The 19,951-nt window shown below is 38.6% G+C and overlaps 2 protein-coding genes across 4 annotated transcripts; both read left to right on the top strand.

Annotated features, from left to right (window-relative positions):
- The first annotated feature begins 2,208 nt into the window (after window positions 1-2,208).
- On the top strand, window positions 2,209-4,058 carry LOC128781011 (olfactory receptor 5B2-like). Its single transcript, XM_053925029.1, has 2 exons — window positions 2,209-2,274; window positions 2,995-4,058. Exon 2 carries the CDS (start codon window positions 3,023-3,025, stop codon window positions 3,965-3,967), a length of 945 nt encoding a protein of 314 aa, XP_053781004.1. The 5' UTR covers window positions 2,209-2,274; window positions 2,995-3,022; the 3' UTR covers window positions 3,968-4,058.
- Window positions 2,220-12,349, top strand: LOC128781012 (olfactory receptor 5B3). Of its 3 annotated transcripts, none has more exons than XM_053925030.2 (3): window positions 2,220-2,274; window positions 7,605-7,670; window positions 11,227-12,349. In XM_053925030.2, exon 3 carries the CDS (start codon window positions 11,249-11,251, stop codon window positions 12,185-12,187), a length of 939 nt encoding a protein of 312 aa, XP_053781005.1. In that variant the 5' UTR covers window positions 2,220-2,274; window positions 7,605-7,670; window positions 11,227-11,248; the 3' UTR covers window positions 12,188-12,349. The 3 variants fall into 3 exon arrangements, with proteins under 3 accessions (XP_053781005.1, XP_053781007.1, XP_053781006.1); XM_053925031.1 differs by lacking the exon at window positions 2,220-2,274 and adding an exon at window positions 5,001-5,092; XM_053925032.1 differs by lacking the exon at window positions 7,605-7,670 and having other exon boundaries at window positions 2,238-2,274.
- Window positions 12,350-19,951: the final 7,602 nt, after the last annotated feature.

Below are 19,951 nucleotides of genomic sequence, written 5' to 3'. Positions count from 1 at the left end.
TTTGTTTATTCTTTCCTTTATATTCTTTGCCTAGGGGACACATCAGTGAAAATATTGCTGTATGGGATATGTGAAATTTTCCTGCCTATATTTTTCTCTAGGACTTTTATAGTGTCACAACTTATGTTTAAGCCTTTTATTGACCTTGATTTTATTTTGGTGTATGGTAGAAATTAGTTGTCTAGTTTCTTTTCCTTTCTCTCTTTTTTTTTTTTGCATGTATTTGTCCTGATCTCCCAACACCATTTGTTGAAGAGGATATTTTTACTTCACTTTATGCATTGGCTCCCTTTGTCAAATATTAATTGACCAGAGAGACATGGGTGTATTTCTGGGCTCTCTATTCTGTTCCTTTGATCTGTGTCTGTACTTATGCCACTACCAGACTGTTCTGATTACAGTGGTCTTGTAACATACTTTGATTTCAGGTATTGGGATTCCTCTTAATTTGTTCATTCTCAAAATTGATGCAGCTATTTTATATGTTTCCATATAAATTTTTGAGAAAGTTGTTCTATATCTATGAAATATGTCATTGGTGTTTTAATAGGGATTGTGGTATGTGTTAAGTAGTATGGACATTTTAATCATGTTAATTCTTCCAACTCATGAACATGGTATATGCTTCCATTTATTTGTGCCTTCCTTAATTTCTTTCTTCAGTGTTGTGTAGTTTTCTGAGTATAGGTCTTTTACCTCCTTGCTTAAGTGTATTCCTATGTACTTTATTTTTCTTGTTGCTATAGTAAATTTTTTTTTCCTAATTTCTATTTCTGATATTTCATTGTTGGTGTACCAAAAATGCCTCTGATTTCTTAATATTGACTTTGTATCCTACTGTTTTTTTAAACTCACTTATTATGAGTACATTTTTGGTGGAGTCTATAGGGTTTGCTATGTATATTCTCATGTCATCTGTGAATAATGACAGTTTTACTTCCTCCTTTCCAATTTGGATGACTTTTATTTTTTTTCTTGTCTGATCACAGTGGCTAGAACTTCCAATTTTATGTAGAGTGGAAGTAGTAAAGGCGGACCTCCTTGGATTCTTTCTGATCTTAGGGGGAAACCTTAGGTTATGCCCACTGAGTATGATGTTGGCTGTAGGTTTCTCATATATGGCCTTTATTATGTTGAGGTATGGGTGACATGGACATTTTAATGATGTTAATTCTTCCTATCAATGAACACTGTATGTGCTTCCATTTATTTGTATCTTCTTCAATTTCTTTCATCTGTGCCTTATAATTTTCTGAGTATAGGTCATTCACATGCTAGAATTACAGGGCATTCTTGCAAAAGCAGTTACACATACAAAACAGTCAAATGGTATCCAGGGGCACTGGATAGGAGAAGGAGCTGACCACAAAGAACCTTATGCTTTTGCATACATGATGGAAATATTCTATTACCTTGATTCTGGTAATAGTTACATAACCATACACATTTGACCAAATTCTTAGAACTACACACACACACACACACACACACAAATGTGTGGATCTTACTGTTTGTAAGTTAGGCATTTAGAAAATTTAAAAAAGAAAAATAAGAAGTAATACCAAAACATGATGCACACTTGCTGTGCAGTCAGGTCCCCATAGGCAGTTTAATTGCTTCTTCCCTAAGAAGGTGGGATGAGGAACTGTGGGTGTTGTCGTGGGACACATTCCCAGAGAGCTCCATATCTCTATAATTTACTCCTGGCTCCCTTCATTGTTCTCTCAAACACCTACAATGCTCCACATTTCATTAAGAGGGATGAGACTGCATGCTGGATTCTTTGATCACCATACATTACTCTGAATGATAATAGTTGTCATTAAACATGGGCTTTCCATCTACTGAAAGGAAAACTGCAACTATGGCCAAAAAAACACCTGAAGGTAAAAATTTTATATTGAGTGACTTTAAAATTGTACACATTTCTTCAGTTGTTTTCTACACTTTCCCTTAATTGCTCTTTATAGACTCAATTCCATAGATTATGTAGGAGGAGTACTATATTATGTTTATTTTACAGATAGGGAGAAGGTAATGGATTCTTCCCAGGTCACAGTAGGAATTCATGGTGGATTCAGGACTTGAGCCTGGGGTTGTGGGTCCTTGTTAGTGTTTTTCTCCTCTATCTTTCTCTGTCTCAGAGAATTGGGATCTTTTGTTCACTCCTAAAATATAGCTTGCTTATCCTTATTTTGTATTATTTTAAAGCTGACTTTCTGAATTCACACTCAGTATTCCGGGATTGACTGTCCTGCCTCTTCAAGAAGCCAGGTAAGCTAACTTCCAAGTACACTAGTAATGAAGCTATATACTACGAGTTGTTTGAGCACAAAAACAAATGGTTTGAACTTTTAAAAACATAGTGGGTTGAGGCTGGAGTATAAATGTCAAAACTTCCGTTAGTGAGGAGTGTAATGATACTTAAGAAATATCCTGCTGCTTCCCTGAAGAAGATGAATTAAAAACAAAATAAATGATTAGATAGGGTTGTATGTTCATCTTGTGCACTATTAATTTTTCTCCTACTGGAGGTTAAACAAAAGCATAAGTGTGAAGTGACCATTTGATAAACTACAAAGGAAACTAAATGAATTAGCAAGATTCCACTGTAGTTCAACCTTTTCCCCACACCTTCATTTTTATTATTACTGGAACCTTTAAATATACTGAGAGCAGGGCAGCTAATTGCACAAACAATTTGATTGGGTTGAAACTGGTTTTCAGCCTTGACTCTTGATTCTTCTTCATGCCAGTTGTATAATTGTAGGATATCACTTAATCTCTCAGATTCTTAATTTTAATGGTAAAACAAAAATAATAATACTACCTGTTGTATACACACATTTATGTGTAAAGCTCTGAATGTTAGATCAAGATAATTTTGAAGTACATATTATAGATGAAACAATGCACATGGTATTTATACATTTTACCTTCCCTGCAATTTTCTTTGTGCTGGTCATGGTTTTCCTTTATCTCTCACTGCTACAGGACATCTCATGATTCCCAAACAGCACTGATGGAGAACAGGACGGAAGTGACACACTTCCTCCTCCTTGGACTAACCAATGCCCCAGAGCTGCAGGTCCCCCTCTTGATCATGTTCACTCTCATCTATCTCATCGGCGTGGTTGGGAACCTGGGGATGATTGTGTTGATTCTCTTGGACTCTCGTCTCCACACTCCCATGTACTTTTTCCTCAGTAACCTGTCTCTGGTGGACTTTGCTTACTCCTCGGCTATCACTCCCAAAGTCATGGCTGGGTTACTCATAGGCAATAAGGTCATCTCCTACAATGCATGTGCTGCTCAGATGTTCGTTTTTGTAGCCTTTGTCACTGTGGAAAATTACCTCTTGGCCTCCATGGCCTATGACCGCTGTGCAGCAGTGTGCAAACCCCTGCATTACACCACCACCATGACGACAAGTGTGTGTGCTCATCTGGTCATAGGCTCCTATGTCTGTGGGTTCCTGAATGCCTCTTTCCATGTTGGGGACATATTCAGCCTTTTCTTTTGTAAGTCTAATCTGGTCCATCACTTTTTCTGTGATGTTCCTGCTGTCATGGCTCTCTCTTGCTCAGATACACACACGAGTGAGGTGTTTCTTGTTTTTCTGTCAAGCTTTAATGTCTTCTTTGCTCTCCTGGTTATATTGGTCTCCTACCTATTCATATTGGTCACTGTCTTGAAGATGCACTCAGCTCAGGGGCACCAGAAGGTTTTGTCCACTTGTGCATCTCACCTCACTACAGTTTCCATATTCTATGGAACAGTCATCTTCATGTACTTACGGCCCAGCTCTAATCATTCCATGGACACAGACAAGACAGCTTCTGTCTTCTATTCTATGGTCATCCCCATGCTGAACCCAGTGGTCTACAGCCTGAGGAACAAGGAGGTCAAGAGTACATTCAAGAAGGTGGTTGAGAAGGCACAGTTTTCTACAGGGTTGGGATTCTGACCTTGTAGTATGCACAATACCATTGTTTAATGTCTCTCAGACTTTCCCATCACTAACTTACTTTTTAAGCCCCATTACCTTTAACTCCTGAGATGGCATCCTTATCTTTTCAAAAGTTTTTATGTAGTAAAAAGGAAACATATTCAGAAATACAAAACGTGAATGGGTATGGTTAAGGGAAAGCATTAGAAATTTTGGGACCTCCTTGTCAAAAGTTACTAATGATATTTGATTTGTTTACTTGTTCCACTTACATTTTCTCTACCACATGCCAATGCACACTTATGTGTTAAACAGGGGCACTAATGAGCTGATGACCAAAGGCACATATTTGTGCCCCATGTGGGAATTCATACTGGAGTAGGAAATTTGTCAGAGGAAAACAGAGTGTTGCTAGTTTTTAATTAAAATAATTTAGAAGTGAATTAAAATATTAAACATAAATTTTTAACAAATCATAATTATTTCTTTCCTTGAATAACTGTTCTAAAATTTTGAAGAGGAGAAAAGAATCATGTACTTTTAAATAACAGTATGTACTCTTTTGGCATATTTTATTGAGAAACATAAATATCACATCCTAAATGAATTAACGTTACTGTCTTGACTGAGTCATTTTGTAGAATCATGTTCACATTACAGTTTACAAAAGGATAAAACAACCACCCAAATTTCTTAATTTACCTCAGGGTTCTTTCTTGGTTTTGTACATGCTATGGGTCTGGATAAATGTGTAATGATTGAATCCATCATTATAATATCGTACAGAGTATTTTCACTGCTCTGAAATTCTCTGTGCTCTGTCTAGTCAGCCCTTGCTCCCCAATTCCCTGGCAATTAGTGACCTTTTTGCCATGTTTGTAGTTTTACCTTCACCAGAATGTCATATATTTGGCATCATACAGTATGTAGGCTTTTAAGATTGGTTTCTCTTGTGTAGTAATATGCATTTAAAGTCCCTCTGTGTCTTTTTATAGCTTGATAGATCATTTCTTTTTAATACTAAATGATTGCACCACAGTTTATTTATCCATTGACCCAATGAAGAACATCTTGGTTGCCTCCAGTTTGGGAGATTATGAAGAAAGGTGCTGTAAACATTCATGTGCAGGGGTTTGTATGAATGTAAGTTTTGAACTCATTTGGGTAAATACCAAGGGGGACAATTGCTGGATTGTATGATAAGAGTATGGCTAGTTTTTAAAGAAACCTGCAAACTGTCTCCCAGTGTGGTGGTTCCATTTTGTATTCCCACTGATAATGAATGAAAGTTCCTTTTGCTATACCCCTTCAGCAGCATATGGTATTGTCAGTGTTCTGAATTTTGGACATTTAATAGGTATATAGTGATATCTCATTGTTGCTTTAATTTGCATTCCCTGGTATATGATGTGGGTCAGCTTTTTAAATTCTTATTTGTCTTCTGTATATCTTTTTGGTGAGGTGTCTGCTAAAGTCTTGGGCCTGTTTTGTATCAAGTTGTTTGTTTGTTTTTTATTGTTAAGTTTTAAGAGTTCTTTGTGTATTTAAGATGACAGTCCATTATCAGATATGTCATTTGCGAATATTTTCTCCATATCCATGGCTCGACTGCCCATTCACTTGAAAGTGTTTTTCCACAAGAATTTTTGAATATTAATGAAGTCTAACTTATTAATTATTTTTTTCATGCATCATGCCTTCGTTGTTGTATCTACAAAGTCATCACCATATCAAAGATCATCTTGGTTTTTTCTTTTTTTCTGAGTTTCATCGTTTTATAGTTTACATTTAGGTCTATGATACATTTAAAGTTAGCTTTTATCAAGGATGTGAAGTTTGTGTCTAGATACATTTTTTTTTTGCTTGTGGACATCCACTTGTTCCGGCATCATTTGTTGAAAAGAAGTGGTGCTAATTTATTGCTTTTGCTCCTTTGTCAAACTTCAGTTGACCCTAGGTCTATTTCTAAGCTCTCTGTTGTGTTCCATTGATCTATGTGTGTATTCTTTCACCAATACCACATTGTCTTGATTATGTAGCTTTATAGTCAGTGTTGAAGTTTAGTAACATCAGTCTAGCATTTCTTTATTGTGATTTCTATCTCTTTGCTTACATTGCCCATCTGTCCTTGTATGCTCTCTACTTCACCTATTAGAGCCCTTAGCATATTAATCATAGTTATTTTAAATTCCTGATCTGAATAATTCCAATGGCTTTATCATGTCCACATCAGGTGTGTATTCAAATTGTGTTTCTTCTTTTTGGTATACACTGTAATTTCTTTTCTTAATGGGTAGATATGATGTACCAGGTAAAAGAAACTCCTATAAATAGTCCTCAAGTAATGTGGTGTGTGGTGCGGGGGAGAGGAAACAGTATATAATCTTGTGATCAGGTCTCGGTGTTGTAGTGAGCCTGTGCTTCTGTATGGGGAATTTAGCAAGTGTTTCTCCATTTTTCTCCTCCTGCTTTAGGTGGGAGAGATGGTTGGAGCTGAGGAATAGAATAAATGATCTGTCATATCTATATAATAGAATACTGCTCTGCAATAAAAATATTTCACTATGACGCAGCTAATAATGTGGATGGACCTCAATGCTAAGTGAAAGACAGACTCAAAGAGTATTTAGTCTAGGATTACACTTAAGGACATTCTTACAAAGGCAAAATTAGTTGGACAAAACTGGTCATTGGTTGCAAGTGGCAGTGGATGGGAGAAAAGGTTTAGCAAAGAAGATCATAGGAATTTGTTTAAGTAATTAGTAGTGGTTTCTTGAATAGCAATTGGACAAAATTCTTAGAACTATACGTGAAATTGTGGACATTACAGTGTCTATTTTTTTAAATTTTTATTGTTATTCAATTACAGTTGTATGCCTTTTCTTTCCATCCCTCCACCCCACCCCAGGTAAACCCACCTCCCTCCCCCACCTCCACCCTCCCCCTTGATTTTATCCATGTGTCCTTTATAGTAGTTCCTGGATATTACAGTATCTAAATTCTACATTAATTATAAATTGACCAAAAAGCCCACAAGAAAAGATAATAGAAAAACACACGTGTGGAAAACAATGCAAATAACCAGCATGTCCCCATGGGGAGTTTAATTGCTTCTCTCCTAGGAAAGTGGGAAGACGGGCTATAGATGCTCTCACAGGAGAAACTCCCAGAGTGCTCCATGTCTCTCTAATTCCACATCCCCGTGCATTGGCTTTGGAAATCCCAGCATGACTCAGTGTGACATCATTTTAGATGCACCATCCACACACACTGAACCCATTGGGTGATCATTTATTAATCTGAATATTGACACTTGTTAGTATGCAGAGGCCTTAACCTAGGATTGGGTATGAGCCTGTGACCATAGTCAGGAAAAGCACCAGAAGATAAAAATTGCATGGGTGGACTTTAAAATAAGAATCTCTTATTAAGATGTTTTACAAGTTTTCTCTTATTTGCTATTTACAGACACAGTTCTGTGAATTTGGAGTCAGAGGAAATATTACTGTGTTTATTTTACAATAAGTAAGGAGGCAAGTGACTCTGCTAAGGACAGAGGGAGAATGCGTGGTAGCTTTGCTGCTTTAGCGATTTGGAACCTTATGACCGCAACCTGAGAGACAGTAACTCTATCGTATTCATGCATATTCTACAGCTGATATCCTGACTTCAGTCTCACTATTCAGAATGGACTGTTTTTTCTCTGACACACAGCAGACAGGTAAGCATCTATAAACCATGAACATTTTTAGCAAGAAGTGTTATTCATGCAAGTGGGAGAGCTATACTTTGAGTTATTTGAAAGGAAAAAGAGGGATTTTCAAGTTTTTCTAAAGTACTAAGGTGAGACTGGAGTATAAGTGTCAAACTTTCTGTCAGTAGGGAGTTTACTGAGACTTGTGAAACATCTCTCTGCTTTCCTAAAGGTATGAATCAAGAACAAAACAGATGATTCTGTGATTGATCAAGTGATAATTTGATCTTGTTCACCAAATGTTGACCCTCCCATTGGAGTTCCAAGAAGAATGATGTACTTTACAATGTAAACTGTAATTGAAAAATAAAATTGAAAATATAAAATAAAATAAGAAAAAACTAATAAACAAAGCAAAAGAGTGAAATGATTTTTAAACTACAAAAGTGCCTCGTAGGAATTAACAAGACCCACAGTACATAGAAACTTTCCCCTGTAATTGCTTGCTTCTTATTACTAGCTTATCTACATAAGTAGACAGTGAATGGCTACAAACATAGCCTTTTGATTAGATAAAACTTGGATTTAACTCTTGAATCTTGCCTCTTTTTTGTATAAGCTGTGTCATTTTAGAGAATTCTACGACTTCCCAAACCCTTGATTTCCGTATTTGTAAAGTAGGAATAATAATTCTGCCTACCTTACATATACACACGTACTTACAAAGCCTTACTCGTCATAGAACATACTACATGATAAAAGTGGTCATGTGTGTTAAGGTTGGTAAACGTAGTGTCATCACAGGATAGGCTTGGAAGTGAAGTTGCAAAAGTTTTAGGAGGGGATAGAAAATAGTAAAGGAGGCTAGAGACAGATAGATGATCATAGATGATAGATGATGATAGATAGAGAGATAGATAGATGATAGAAGGAGTCTTGACTTTGGGTGGTAAATGCACAATGCAATATACAGATGATTCATTATAGAATTGTACACTTGAAACCTATATAATTTCATTAACTAGTGTCACCTAATAAATTTAATGAATTTTTTGAAAAGACTTAAAAAATTTTTAGGACAAAGATGATGGTAGTTCACAGAAGATGGATACCTTTCCCATTGAAATAAAAAAGATTTAAAATACTGTTCCTACACAGAACAGACTCAAATAAAATATTCCATAACCCAGTGTTTGCCACCAAAATAGATCTATAGGCTAAAGACAGCCCATAAACCAAGAATTTTCAACCCTGATCGCTGTGATTCTGCTTTGAGATGAGAGAAATGGGAGAAAGAATGAGTTTAAGAAAAGGGATTATTTCAAGCTAAAACATGGATTTGAAGGAAACGTTAAGCAAAATAATGGCTCACATGGAATTGCTGGAGCAGATAATGCTATGGGTGAAGCAAGGAACTGGAGACACAGAAAATCTCAGTGGCGCCAAGGTGTGAGAAAAGGCAAAGTGAAGGGGAAGGCTTTAAGACTTTAAACTTTGTATTAATTAAATACAATAATCGGACCATCAGACTTAGGACCCACTCAGTGTGGATTCAAGGGTCAGCCTGGATCCAAAGCATGGCTTGTTAATTAATATGTGTTTTGATATAAAAAAATTACTCAGCCTCTTGTGTGTCCTAATTTAAATGGATATAATAACAAAATAAACATAATATTTGTAAGAGGATATAATGTATATACTTTTTTATTTTTATTTTTTAACTTTTAAATTATTTTATTGTTGTTCAATCACAGTTGTCTGCATTTTCTCCCATCCCCCACCCTATCCCAATGAAACCCACCTCCCTCCCCTGCTTCCACCCTCCCCCTTGATTTTGTCCATGTGTCCTTATAGTAGTAGTTCCTGAGAACCCCTCTCCGCAATATCCCTTCCCCCCTCCTCTCTGGCTATTGTTAGATCATTCTTAACTTCAATGTCTCTGGTTACATTTTGTTTGCTTTTTTCTTCTCTTGATTATGTTCCAGTTAAAGGTGAGATCCTATGCTATTTGTCCCTCACCGTCTGGCTTATTTCACTTAGCATAATTCTCTCCTTTTCCATCCATGCTGTTGCAAAGGGTATGAGCTCCTTCTTTCTCTCTGCTGCATAGAATTCCATTGTGTAAATGTACCATAGTATTTGATCCACTCATTTGCTGATGGGCACTGAGGTTGCTTCCAGTACTTGGCTATTGTAAATTGTGCTGCTATGAACATTGGGATGCATGGGTTCTTTTGGATTGGTGTTTCAGGGCTCTTAGGGTATAATCCCAGCAACAGAATTGCTGGGTCAAAGGGCAGTTCCATGTTTAGTTTTCTGAGGAAATTCCATACTGTTTTCCACAGTGGCCACACCAGTCTGCATTCCCACCAACAGTGCACTAGGGTTCCCTTTTTTCTGCATCCACTAAACACTTGTTTTTTGATTTGTTTATGTTGGCCACTCTGACCGGTTTGAAGTGGTACTTCACTGTGGTTTTAATTTGCATCTCTCTGATGGCTAGTGATGCTGAGCATCTTTTCATGTGTCTCTGGGCCCTCTGTATGTCTTCCTTGGAGAAGTGTCTGTTCAAGTCCTTTCCCATTTTTTAATTGGGTTGTTTGTCTTCCTGGAGTGGAGTCGTGTGAGTTCTTTATATTTTTTGGAGATCAGACCCTTGTCTGAGGTATCATTGGCAAATATGTTTTCCCATACTGTTGGTTCTCTTTTTATTTTACTGCTGTTTTCTTTAGTCATGCAGAAGTTTTTATTTTGATGAGGTCCCATTTATTTATTCTTTCCTTTATGTCCATTGTTTTAGGGGACATGTCTGTGAGCATGTTGCTGTGTGGAATGTCAGATTTTCCTGCCAATGTTTTCCTCTAGTACTTTTATGGTGTTATGACTTATATTTGTCTATTATCCACCTTGAATTAATTTTTGTGTATGGTGTATGTTGGTGATCGAGTTTCATTTTTTTGCATGTAGCTGTCCAGATCTCCCAAAACCATTTGTTGAAGAGGCTATTTTTGCTCCATTTTATGTTCCTGCCTCCTTTGTCAAATGTTAATTGACCGTAGAGACTTGGGTTTATTTCTGGGCTCTCTGTTCCGTTCCATTGGTCTATGTGCCTGTTTTTATGCCAGTACCAGGCTGTTTTGATTACAGTGGCCTTGTAATACAGTTTGATATCAGGTGTTGTGATCCCTCCTGCTTTGTTCTTTGATATAATGTATATACTTTTAAAGTGTCTTGAGTTGTTTCTGATAGGTGAGCAACATGCAAATATTTGCCTGCTCCAGGCTTTGGAAAAGTTGATTGACAGGTACATTCACACCGCATTAGCCATTGATTGAGTTATTTAGCTTTCTGTATCTCAATTTGAAAACTTATGAACTTGAAAATTAGGGAATTATTCCATAAAGATCCTTCAGATTCGACAACATGTAAACTTATGTATAACTAATGCACTAAGTTTTGTTATGAAGCCCACATTTTACCTGGAGAATCTTGAAATACAAGTTATTGCTATAATGAAATAGTGCAGGTTGTATGTACACTTCTCAACTTAAGTTTATTTATCACTGTTTCATTGTTCTCCTAGCCACCAAGCATTCTCCACACTGATGGAGAACACTACGGAAGTGACTGAGTTCATCCTCCTGGGACTAACCAATGACCCAGAGCTGCAGGTCCCCCTCTTGATCATGTTCACTGTCATCTACCTCATCACCTTGACTGGGAATTTGGGAATTATGGTGTTGATTCCCTTGGACTCTCGTCTCCACACTCCCATGTACTTTTTCCTCAGTAACCTGTCCCTGGTGGACTTGTGTTACTCTTCAGCTGTCACTCCTACAGTCATGGCTGGATTTCTTCCTGGAGACAAGGTCATCTCCTACAATGCATGTGCTGCTCAGATGTTCTTTTTTGGAGCCTTTGCCACTATGGAAAATTACCTCTTGGCCTCCATGGCCTATGACCGCTATGTAGCAGTGTGCAAACCCCTGCATTATACCACCACCATGACAACAGGTCTGTGTGCGAGTCTGGCCATAGGCTCCTATGTCTGTGGGTTCCTGAATGCCTCCATCCACATGGCGGACACCTTCAGCCTCTCTTTCTGTGAGTCCAATGTGGTCCATCACTTTTTCTGTGATGTTACAGCAGTCATGGTTCTCTCTTGCTCTGATAGACATGTTAGTGAGATGGTTCTTGTTTATGTAATGAGCTTCATCATCTCTTTTGCACTTTTTGTTATCTTGATTTCCTACACATTCATATTTATAACCATCCTAAAGATGCACTCATCTTCAGGGTATCAGAAGGCTCTGTCCACCTGTGCCTCCCACTTCACTGCAGTCTCCATCTTCTATGGAACTATGATCTTCATGTACTTACAGCCCAGCTCCAGCCATTCCATGGACACAGACAAAATCGCATCCGTGTTCTATACGATGGTCATCCCCATGCTGAACCCCCTGGTCTACAGCCTGAGGAACAAGGAGGTCAAGAGTGCACTCATGAAGGTTGTTTTAGAGGCAAAACTGTGTTTAGGATTGTGATTTGAACATTGTGCAATGCACAGTAACCCAGTTTCATTAAGGCCGCAGTAAAATTAAGGTTCCAAAGTAATATCCTTGCCCATTCCAAAGTCTCCTGTCCTAAAAATAAAAAAACTTTATTTCCAGAAATGTACCTGAGCAAGAAAGTCTAAGATGACTTTGGGTACATTATTCAAAAATCTTATTAAGGATATTTTTTATTCACTTATTCTACATGCACTTTTTTCTCACACATCAATGTAAACACACATAAAATAGGGCCACAAAGAAGACCGTGAGCAAAGTGCACACGTGCGCCCCAGGAGGATACCTACATCTTTGAATGGAAACCAATAATGTTGTACATTTTGCGTCTGGAAATGCTTTGAAATGGTTAGTGCTGATATTTCATCTCTACTTGTGTTGATTTAAATGATCTTTTATGACTTCCCCATTCTTTTCCCCTCCTTCATTCACACTTCCCAATTATCTTCCCATTTTTCAATCTGACAACACCAAACATGTTGCTGCCTTGGGGCATTTGTACTTACTGTTTGTGTGGAATGCTCCCCTACTCCATTAAGACTGGTGCTTAAATGTAACTCTATTACAGATTTCTTTCTTGACCACCTTTGTAAAATAGTCATTGTTTATTTCCATGCACAATACCCTTTCACTCTAAGTTATTCTATTAAAAAAATTCTCACCCAAGGATTTCTTGTTATTTATGTTAGAGGGAAAAGAAAGGAATAGAGAGAAACACCCTGACCAGGGATTGAACCCGCAACCTAAGTATGTGCCTTGACAGGAAAGCAAACCTGCAATGTTTTGGTATAAAGGATGACACTCCGACCTACTGAGCCACCCACCATGGCACTCTGGGTCGTTCTTCATGGTCCCCCTGAATCATCACCTATTGAATGTGTGCTTGTTCACTTTATTGTCTCTGTTCCCCAACTAGAATTCAGACTCTATGAAAGTGGTGGCTTTATCTGTTATGTTTACAACATGATCCACAGTAACTCAATGAGCATATATTTCATACTCAATTTTCAATAACTATTTGGTAAATGAATAAACGTATTAAGCTTTGAGTCCAGCTCTATTGGTATGTTGAATTTTTAAACTATTGGTGATTGTAGTGTATCATCCATAACATATACTTTCTACATAGATGTATAGTGCATTTTAAGGAGCACAGCTCTTTTTCTACTTTTCTGTGCATTCTCTCTCATTGTGTGCCCTCCAATGTTTGGACACAAAGATTTCTTAGGTCCCAAAAGCAAATGAATCATCTGTAACGATTTTACAGTTTTACTTAGAAGTGATGTCTCATTAAGTGGCCACTAAAACATCAAGAAAATCCAAAAAAGACATCGAATATGAGATTATTTAAAGGTTCAGTGTCTGATTATATTTGAAAACACTTTGTACATATGAAATGTAACTAACTAAAATGATTCTAAATATCTATATAGAATATAAACATGGCAGTAGCTATTAATAATAAAAATATAGCACATTCAATATGCTACCACAGGGATTAAACTTTATGCTTTTAATGCGGATTTTCAGGGAGCTCTGTACTGTAGAAAACCTATGCACACAAACATGTGCCTTTGTCGAATTTGTTGTCTCAATAGAATAAGAGGCTTCAATAGCTCACTATTTGCAAGAGTTTGCTTGGATAAGCTAATATTCTCATGCTGGTGTTTTGGGGGCTGAGGAGCATAACACAAATATTCACTTCTATCTTTATGGTGATATTTCCCCTCTTAGAACCATTTTGAATTATGATTTTAAATGATCGTTTAATTGTAGGATATTTTAGCGTTACAGAAAAACTTAAAACAGTGCAGATTCAGTGCAACCCTGTGGCAGTCTGAATAACAGCCTGCAAAAGGGTCATCCTCACTCCTGGAACCTTCCACAGTTACCTTCTAGGACCTGAAGGACTGGGTAGATGTGGTTAAAGTAAGATTTCATCTGGGATTATCTGTGTGGACCTTAAAGGCACTGCCACTAAACCTAAGAGGAAGTCAGGGAGTTGTGACCACAGCTAACGCTAACAGAGGAGTGTGCTGTGTGACCTTCAAGTAGAGACAAAGGTGGTGTGACCACCAACACTGGAATGCCAGCAGCCACCGGAAGACGCATGGCTCTTGCAACAAAATGATATTTGTCCAGGGAAAACAATTTTGAACTTATGGATTCCAGACTGTGAATAAGTAAAGTTTGCAGTAATTTGTTATAGCAGCCATAAAAATGAATACAATTCTTGCTTAATATTCCCCACAGATATATTGTACAGCCAAGAAACCAAGATTGACACAGTATGATTTTCTAAACTTCAGATTTTATTCAGATTTCATTAGTTTCCCACTCATATCCTCTCCTCTGCTTGCATTTAGTTACTGTGTTTTCTTAATGTCTCCTGGCCTGTGACAAGCTCTCCATCTTTCCCTATTTTTGTTGACCATGGCGGTGTTGAGAGTACTAGTCGGGTATTTCACAGAATGCTCTTCAGTTGTGATTTTCTCACATAGCCTCATGATGTGACCGGGATTACAGTTTTCAGGGACTACAGGGAAATGTTGTTTCATCCCATCATATCAGCAAAATTTGTCTCTTTTCCTCAATTATGTATTTGCTGAGTCATTTCCTAGTGTTCCCATGTACTTAGTTTTTATTATGGAAACTAACCAACACTAGGTTTCGTTTTGGCTCAGATTGTTCTGCTTTCACCACTTGTAGCTCTTTCTGTTTGTGGCCCATTTCAGAACTTCATTCCTTCCTTGTTTTTTTAGCGCTCCCTCACTTTCTGTTACTGCACAGTGCTGCATACAGGCTTGCCTTGTATTTTCCCTACCCCTATCACAAAATCGACTATTTCTGTTACGGGAGAAGCTCTCAGACACTTGGTTCTTCCTGCCAATGTAGTAAGAATTAAACATCAGTGAGTCTATTAGCGTGCCAGCAGGATTTATTGGTGATCCGTTCTCAGGGAAGAGAATGGGCTTAGCTAAAGTGGGGGCTGAGGGACTGAAAGGCATAGGTTCAGGGTAAAACCAGGTAAATGCAGCAAAGGTAGTGGGGGCCAAAGATGAGGCTGGGGTGGCAAGGTCCCATGTCCTTTGTTCTGGAGATTTATATAGTTGGCAGGCAGAGTGGTGCGGGGGATGACATATTGATTGACAGGTAAAGGTGGTGGTAGCTTTCCCAGACTGGAGCTTGATTATCCCAAAGAGTGAATGGGCTTCTTCCTTTAGGCACTATTTGCCCTTTTGGGCCAAACAGGCCTAGGGATGAAAGCACAGTTTCAAAGACTTTCTTTTCCACACAATGGAAAAGATACATAGAATTTCAAGGACTGCGGAGTCAGTGGGTGGGACAGGGATCCCTCCTCCTCCCTGCTTTTGTTTCCTCTCTGGCTGCTCTTTCTACTGTAACAATTCAAGCTTGTTGATACTGGAGTTTTACTTCTGGGTGCTCTTGTGCACAGAAGTGGGAGGTATATGTGTATGCACTTTGCATACATTCATAATGTGGAGTTATTCTCTACCTATCCATCATAACTATACTAAGCTAAACACCGCTGTATACTGATGTTTCTGACTCTCATCCACAATTTTCAAACAGCATGCTACAGAATTTTTCAAACAAGTAATACCGGACCATTTAGTCTGAGGCACAAACCTCTTTCCCTTAGATTGTCAAATAAAAAAATGACAGCAGCCAACACAATAGCTATCTGGTGTGAATGCATCAAAATTATACCTGTTTTTCAATCACATTAGCAAAAAATATATTTTTTAGTATGCCACAAAATCTTAGCAATTAGTTATGTGTGACATGAGATAGAAAAGGTTGACAATTGCTGCTTTACTCTATTTACCCCAACTTGTCCCTTTTCTTATCTGTAACTTCCTTCTCTGACAGTGAGAGACTAGGTTCTCAATGAATCCCATTCATTAATTTATTGGTGTGACTGGTTTGCGGGTAAATCAGTTCCATAATTGTTTTTTATTTAAACTTGATTACATTTTTTCCATTACCATGTAGTCCCCTTATACCCCTGCCCCTGCCCCAGCAATCACCACACTGCTGTCCCTGTCCATGAGTCCTTTTTCCTAAATTTTCCTCTATCCCTCCACCCCCTAACCTCCCCCCAGCTAGCTGTCATCTGCTTTCCATCGATGTGCCTGTCTCTTTTTTGCTTCTTAGTTCAGTTTGTTCTTAATCTATTCCCCCATGAGAATCAACTTTTACTACAGCATAGTATTTTTTATGGCTTTTTGACTTTTAACTTTGCTAAACCTATTGTTTTCCAACATTAGTTAGGTCAGTTCATTTTTTCCCCTCTTTCCCTTCAGGGAGGTGAACTCATGCCTTCATAGCACTATCAGATTTTTAAAATACTCTGTGTTCACTCCTGGCATTCTCCTCTACTCCTGGCTGATTCCTTCTAATTTGTATATATTAAATTTCATGCTTTGCTGTGTATAGTTGTATGGGTTTTAACAAATGCAGAGTCATGTGCTCACTGGCCATTACATGGAGATTAATTTAATTATTCTAAAATGTCCTTTTTATCCGTCTTATAGACAACCATTCTCCACTCTCCCAACCTTTAGAAATCATTGAGCTTTTTTCCATCCCCGTTATGTAAACGGAATCACACAACAAGGAGCCTCTAGGGCTTGCTTCTTACATGTTAAGCTCCAATTTAGGTTCGTCCTTATTCATGCATGAATCAATATTCTTCTATTTTATGACTGAACAGTGTTCCAATTTAACATCGTTCTACAGTTTGCAAGTGCAACCGGTTGCTTCTGTTTGTCCATTCTTAATCTCAATAACACTTTTCAAAACATTTGTGTAGAGGTTTCTGGTGGAACATATGGTTTCACTTTACATTTAACATTCAATTCTCCTTTTGTGTTGAACTAACAGCTGTTGGAGCACAATGTTTTTGAAAACAATTTTTTATCATGTACTTGCCTTTGGATCTTTTATAAAAATTAGTTGATTATATATCTGTGAAGCATTTCTGGAAGCTGTAGCCTGTTCCATTTATTTGTGGGTCACTCTTTTCCATAATGCTACACTGTCTTCATTACCATATGTTATAGAAAGTTGTGAAATGAAATAACTTTAATACTCATACTTTGTTTTTATTCTTCATAACTAATTTGCTTATTAATTTTGGAATTACATATACATTTATAATCAGCATGTCAATATTTATACTCAAAAAAGCCCTACATGGGTTTCAATTGTGATCACATGGAGTCTATTGAGTAGCCAACTTTAAGTCTCCTGATCCCTGAATATGGTATATCTTTACACTCGTTTATCTAAAATTTCATTCTTCAGTAGGCTGTACTTTTCCCTCACTTTTAAGACAAGTGTCTTAAATATACTCCAAGAACTAAACAAAATCTTGGACAAAGAAGTAAAGGAGATCAGGAAAATTTGGTATCAAAAAATAGAGAATATTAATAGAGACAAAATGATAAGAAGTAACCAGATAGAAATTCTGCAGCAAAACCAAGAAGAGATGAGGTAGACATCGGGAAGCTCAGATTTCCTGATTTTAAAATATTAGTATTTTTTGTACTTTTCTTTTTTTTTAATATATTTATTGATTATGCTATTACAGTTGTCCCATTCCCCCCCACTCCACTCCATCCTGCCCACCCCCCTCCCTCCCACATTCCCCCCCTATAGTTCATGTCCATAGGTCATACTTATAAGTTCTTCGGCTTCTACATTTCCTACACTATTTTTACCCTCCCCCTGTCTATTTTCCACCTATCATCTATGCTACTTATTCTCTATACCTTTCCCCCCCTCCCCCTCCCCCTCCCTTAATGACAATCCTCATGTTCTAGTTGTCTGCCTAGTTTGCTCTCGTTTTTGTTTTATGTGTGGTCGTTAATAACTGTGAGTTTGCTGTCATTTTTACTGTTCCTATTTTTGATCTTCTTTTTCTTAGGTAACTCCCTTTAACATTTCATATAATAAGGGCTTGGTGATGATGAGCTTCTTTAACTTGACCTTATCTGAGAAGCACTTTATCCTCCCTTCCATTCTAAGTGATAGCTTTGCTGGATACAGTAATCTTGGATGTAGGTCCTTGCGTTTAATCTTGGGTGATGTAATTATGATGTGCCTTGGCGTGTTCCTCCTTGGGTCCAGCTTCTTTGGGACTCTCTGAGCTTCCTGGACTTCCCAGAAGTCTATTTCCTTTGCCAGATTAGGGAAGTTCTCCTTCATTATTTGTTCAAATAAGTTTTCAATTTTTTGTTCTTCCTCTTCTCCTTCTGGCACCCCTATAATTCGGATGTTGGAACGTTTCAAGGCGTCCTGGAGGTTCCTAAGCCTCTCCTCATTTTTCCAAGTTCTTGTTTCTTCATTCTTTTCTGGTTGGATGTTTGTTTCTTCCTTCTGGTCCATACCATTGATTTGAGTCCCAGTTTCCTTCTCATCACTATTGGTTCCCTGTACATTTTCCTTTGTTTCTCTTAGCATAGGCTTCATTTTTTCATCTGTTTTTCAAATAGATTCAACCAAGTCTGTGAGCATATTGATAACCAGTGCTTTGAACTGTGCATCCGATAGGTTGGCTATCTCTTCATCGCTTAGTTGTATTTTTTCTGGAGCTTTGAAGTGTTCTGTCATTTGGGCCTTTTTTTTTTTTTTTTTTTTTTTGTCTTGGCGCTTCTGTTACTTTAAGGGGCGGAGCCTTAGGTGTTCACCAGGGCGCTGGTCGCTATGCTGTGACCCTGTACGTGGGGGAGGGGCCGAGTGGGAGCAATGGTGCCCACCTCACTCTCCTCCGGCCTTCAATCTTTCACTCCGCTACCTACAATCAAACTGGGCCACTCTGGTGCTGGTTCCCAAGTAAGAGGGCCTGTGCACACTCTAGGCCCCTGTGGGTCTCTCCAACAACCTCTCCTGTGAGGCTGGGAGTCTCTCCTGCTGCCGCCCCAACCCCCACGGGCGTTTTCAATCAGAGGTTTGAGGCTTTATTTCCCCGAGCTGGAGCCCTGGGTTGCGCGGTCTGCTTCGCTCCCCACCTTTTGTCCGGTTTATCTGTGGGGGAAAGTGGTGCCGCGGGGTGCTACCCGCTGCTCTGCCTGCCCCGCTCTCCGCCACTCTGAGTCCAGCCCTCTGGGTTTATCTGTGCAAATGTGGGGCCGCAGGGTCTGCTAGTGCTCGGACTGCCTGCGCCATTTGTCCCACACTCCGCCAGTTTCAGTCCCGCCGCAGCCACGCATGTCCTCTCCACCCCGGTGCCCGTCTCTGCCCCTCCTACCAGTCTGGATGAATGTTTATTTTCTATTTCCTTGGTGTTGGTCCCCCCCTTGCTGTTCGATTCTCTGTCAGTTCTGGTTGTGCGAGGAGGCGCAGTGTGTCTACCTACGCCTCCATCTTGGTTCTCCTAATGCTTACTTTTGCCAGGAGATGTCCATGATCTGTCAGAGGCTGCACTTTCCAGAAGTTAGTGTCCCGGCCATGCATGTCACACGGCCAGCTCACCAACACACTGGAAAATAAGGGCGAAGGCAGACAAAGCTGTGGTCCCAGTTACTCAATAATAACAAGTCACAAACCAACACCACTCCGAGAACTTCCAGATGCAGTAACTCCTGTTTGGGTAGGATTTTCAAGTATTTTCACTTTTCCATATAATTTAAGTAAGTGGCAACAACAAAAAAAAGGCCATCTCAGTTTGGGCTTAAAACATTCTAGAGGAAAACACGGCATAATATAAAAATA

This window comes from Desmodus rotundus, chromosome 5, assembly GCF_022682495.2.
Source record: "Desmodus rotundus isolate HL8 chromosome 5, HLdesRot8A.1, whole genome shotgun sequence".
Lineage (NCBI taxonomy): Eukaryota > Metazoa > Chordata > Mammalia > Chiroptera > Phyllostomidae > Desmodus > Desmodus rotundus.
The sequence above is the reverse complement of the archived record's forward strand: the minus strand, read 5'-3'. Positions and strand labels throughout refer to the sequence as shown.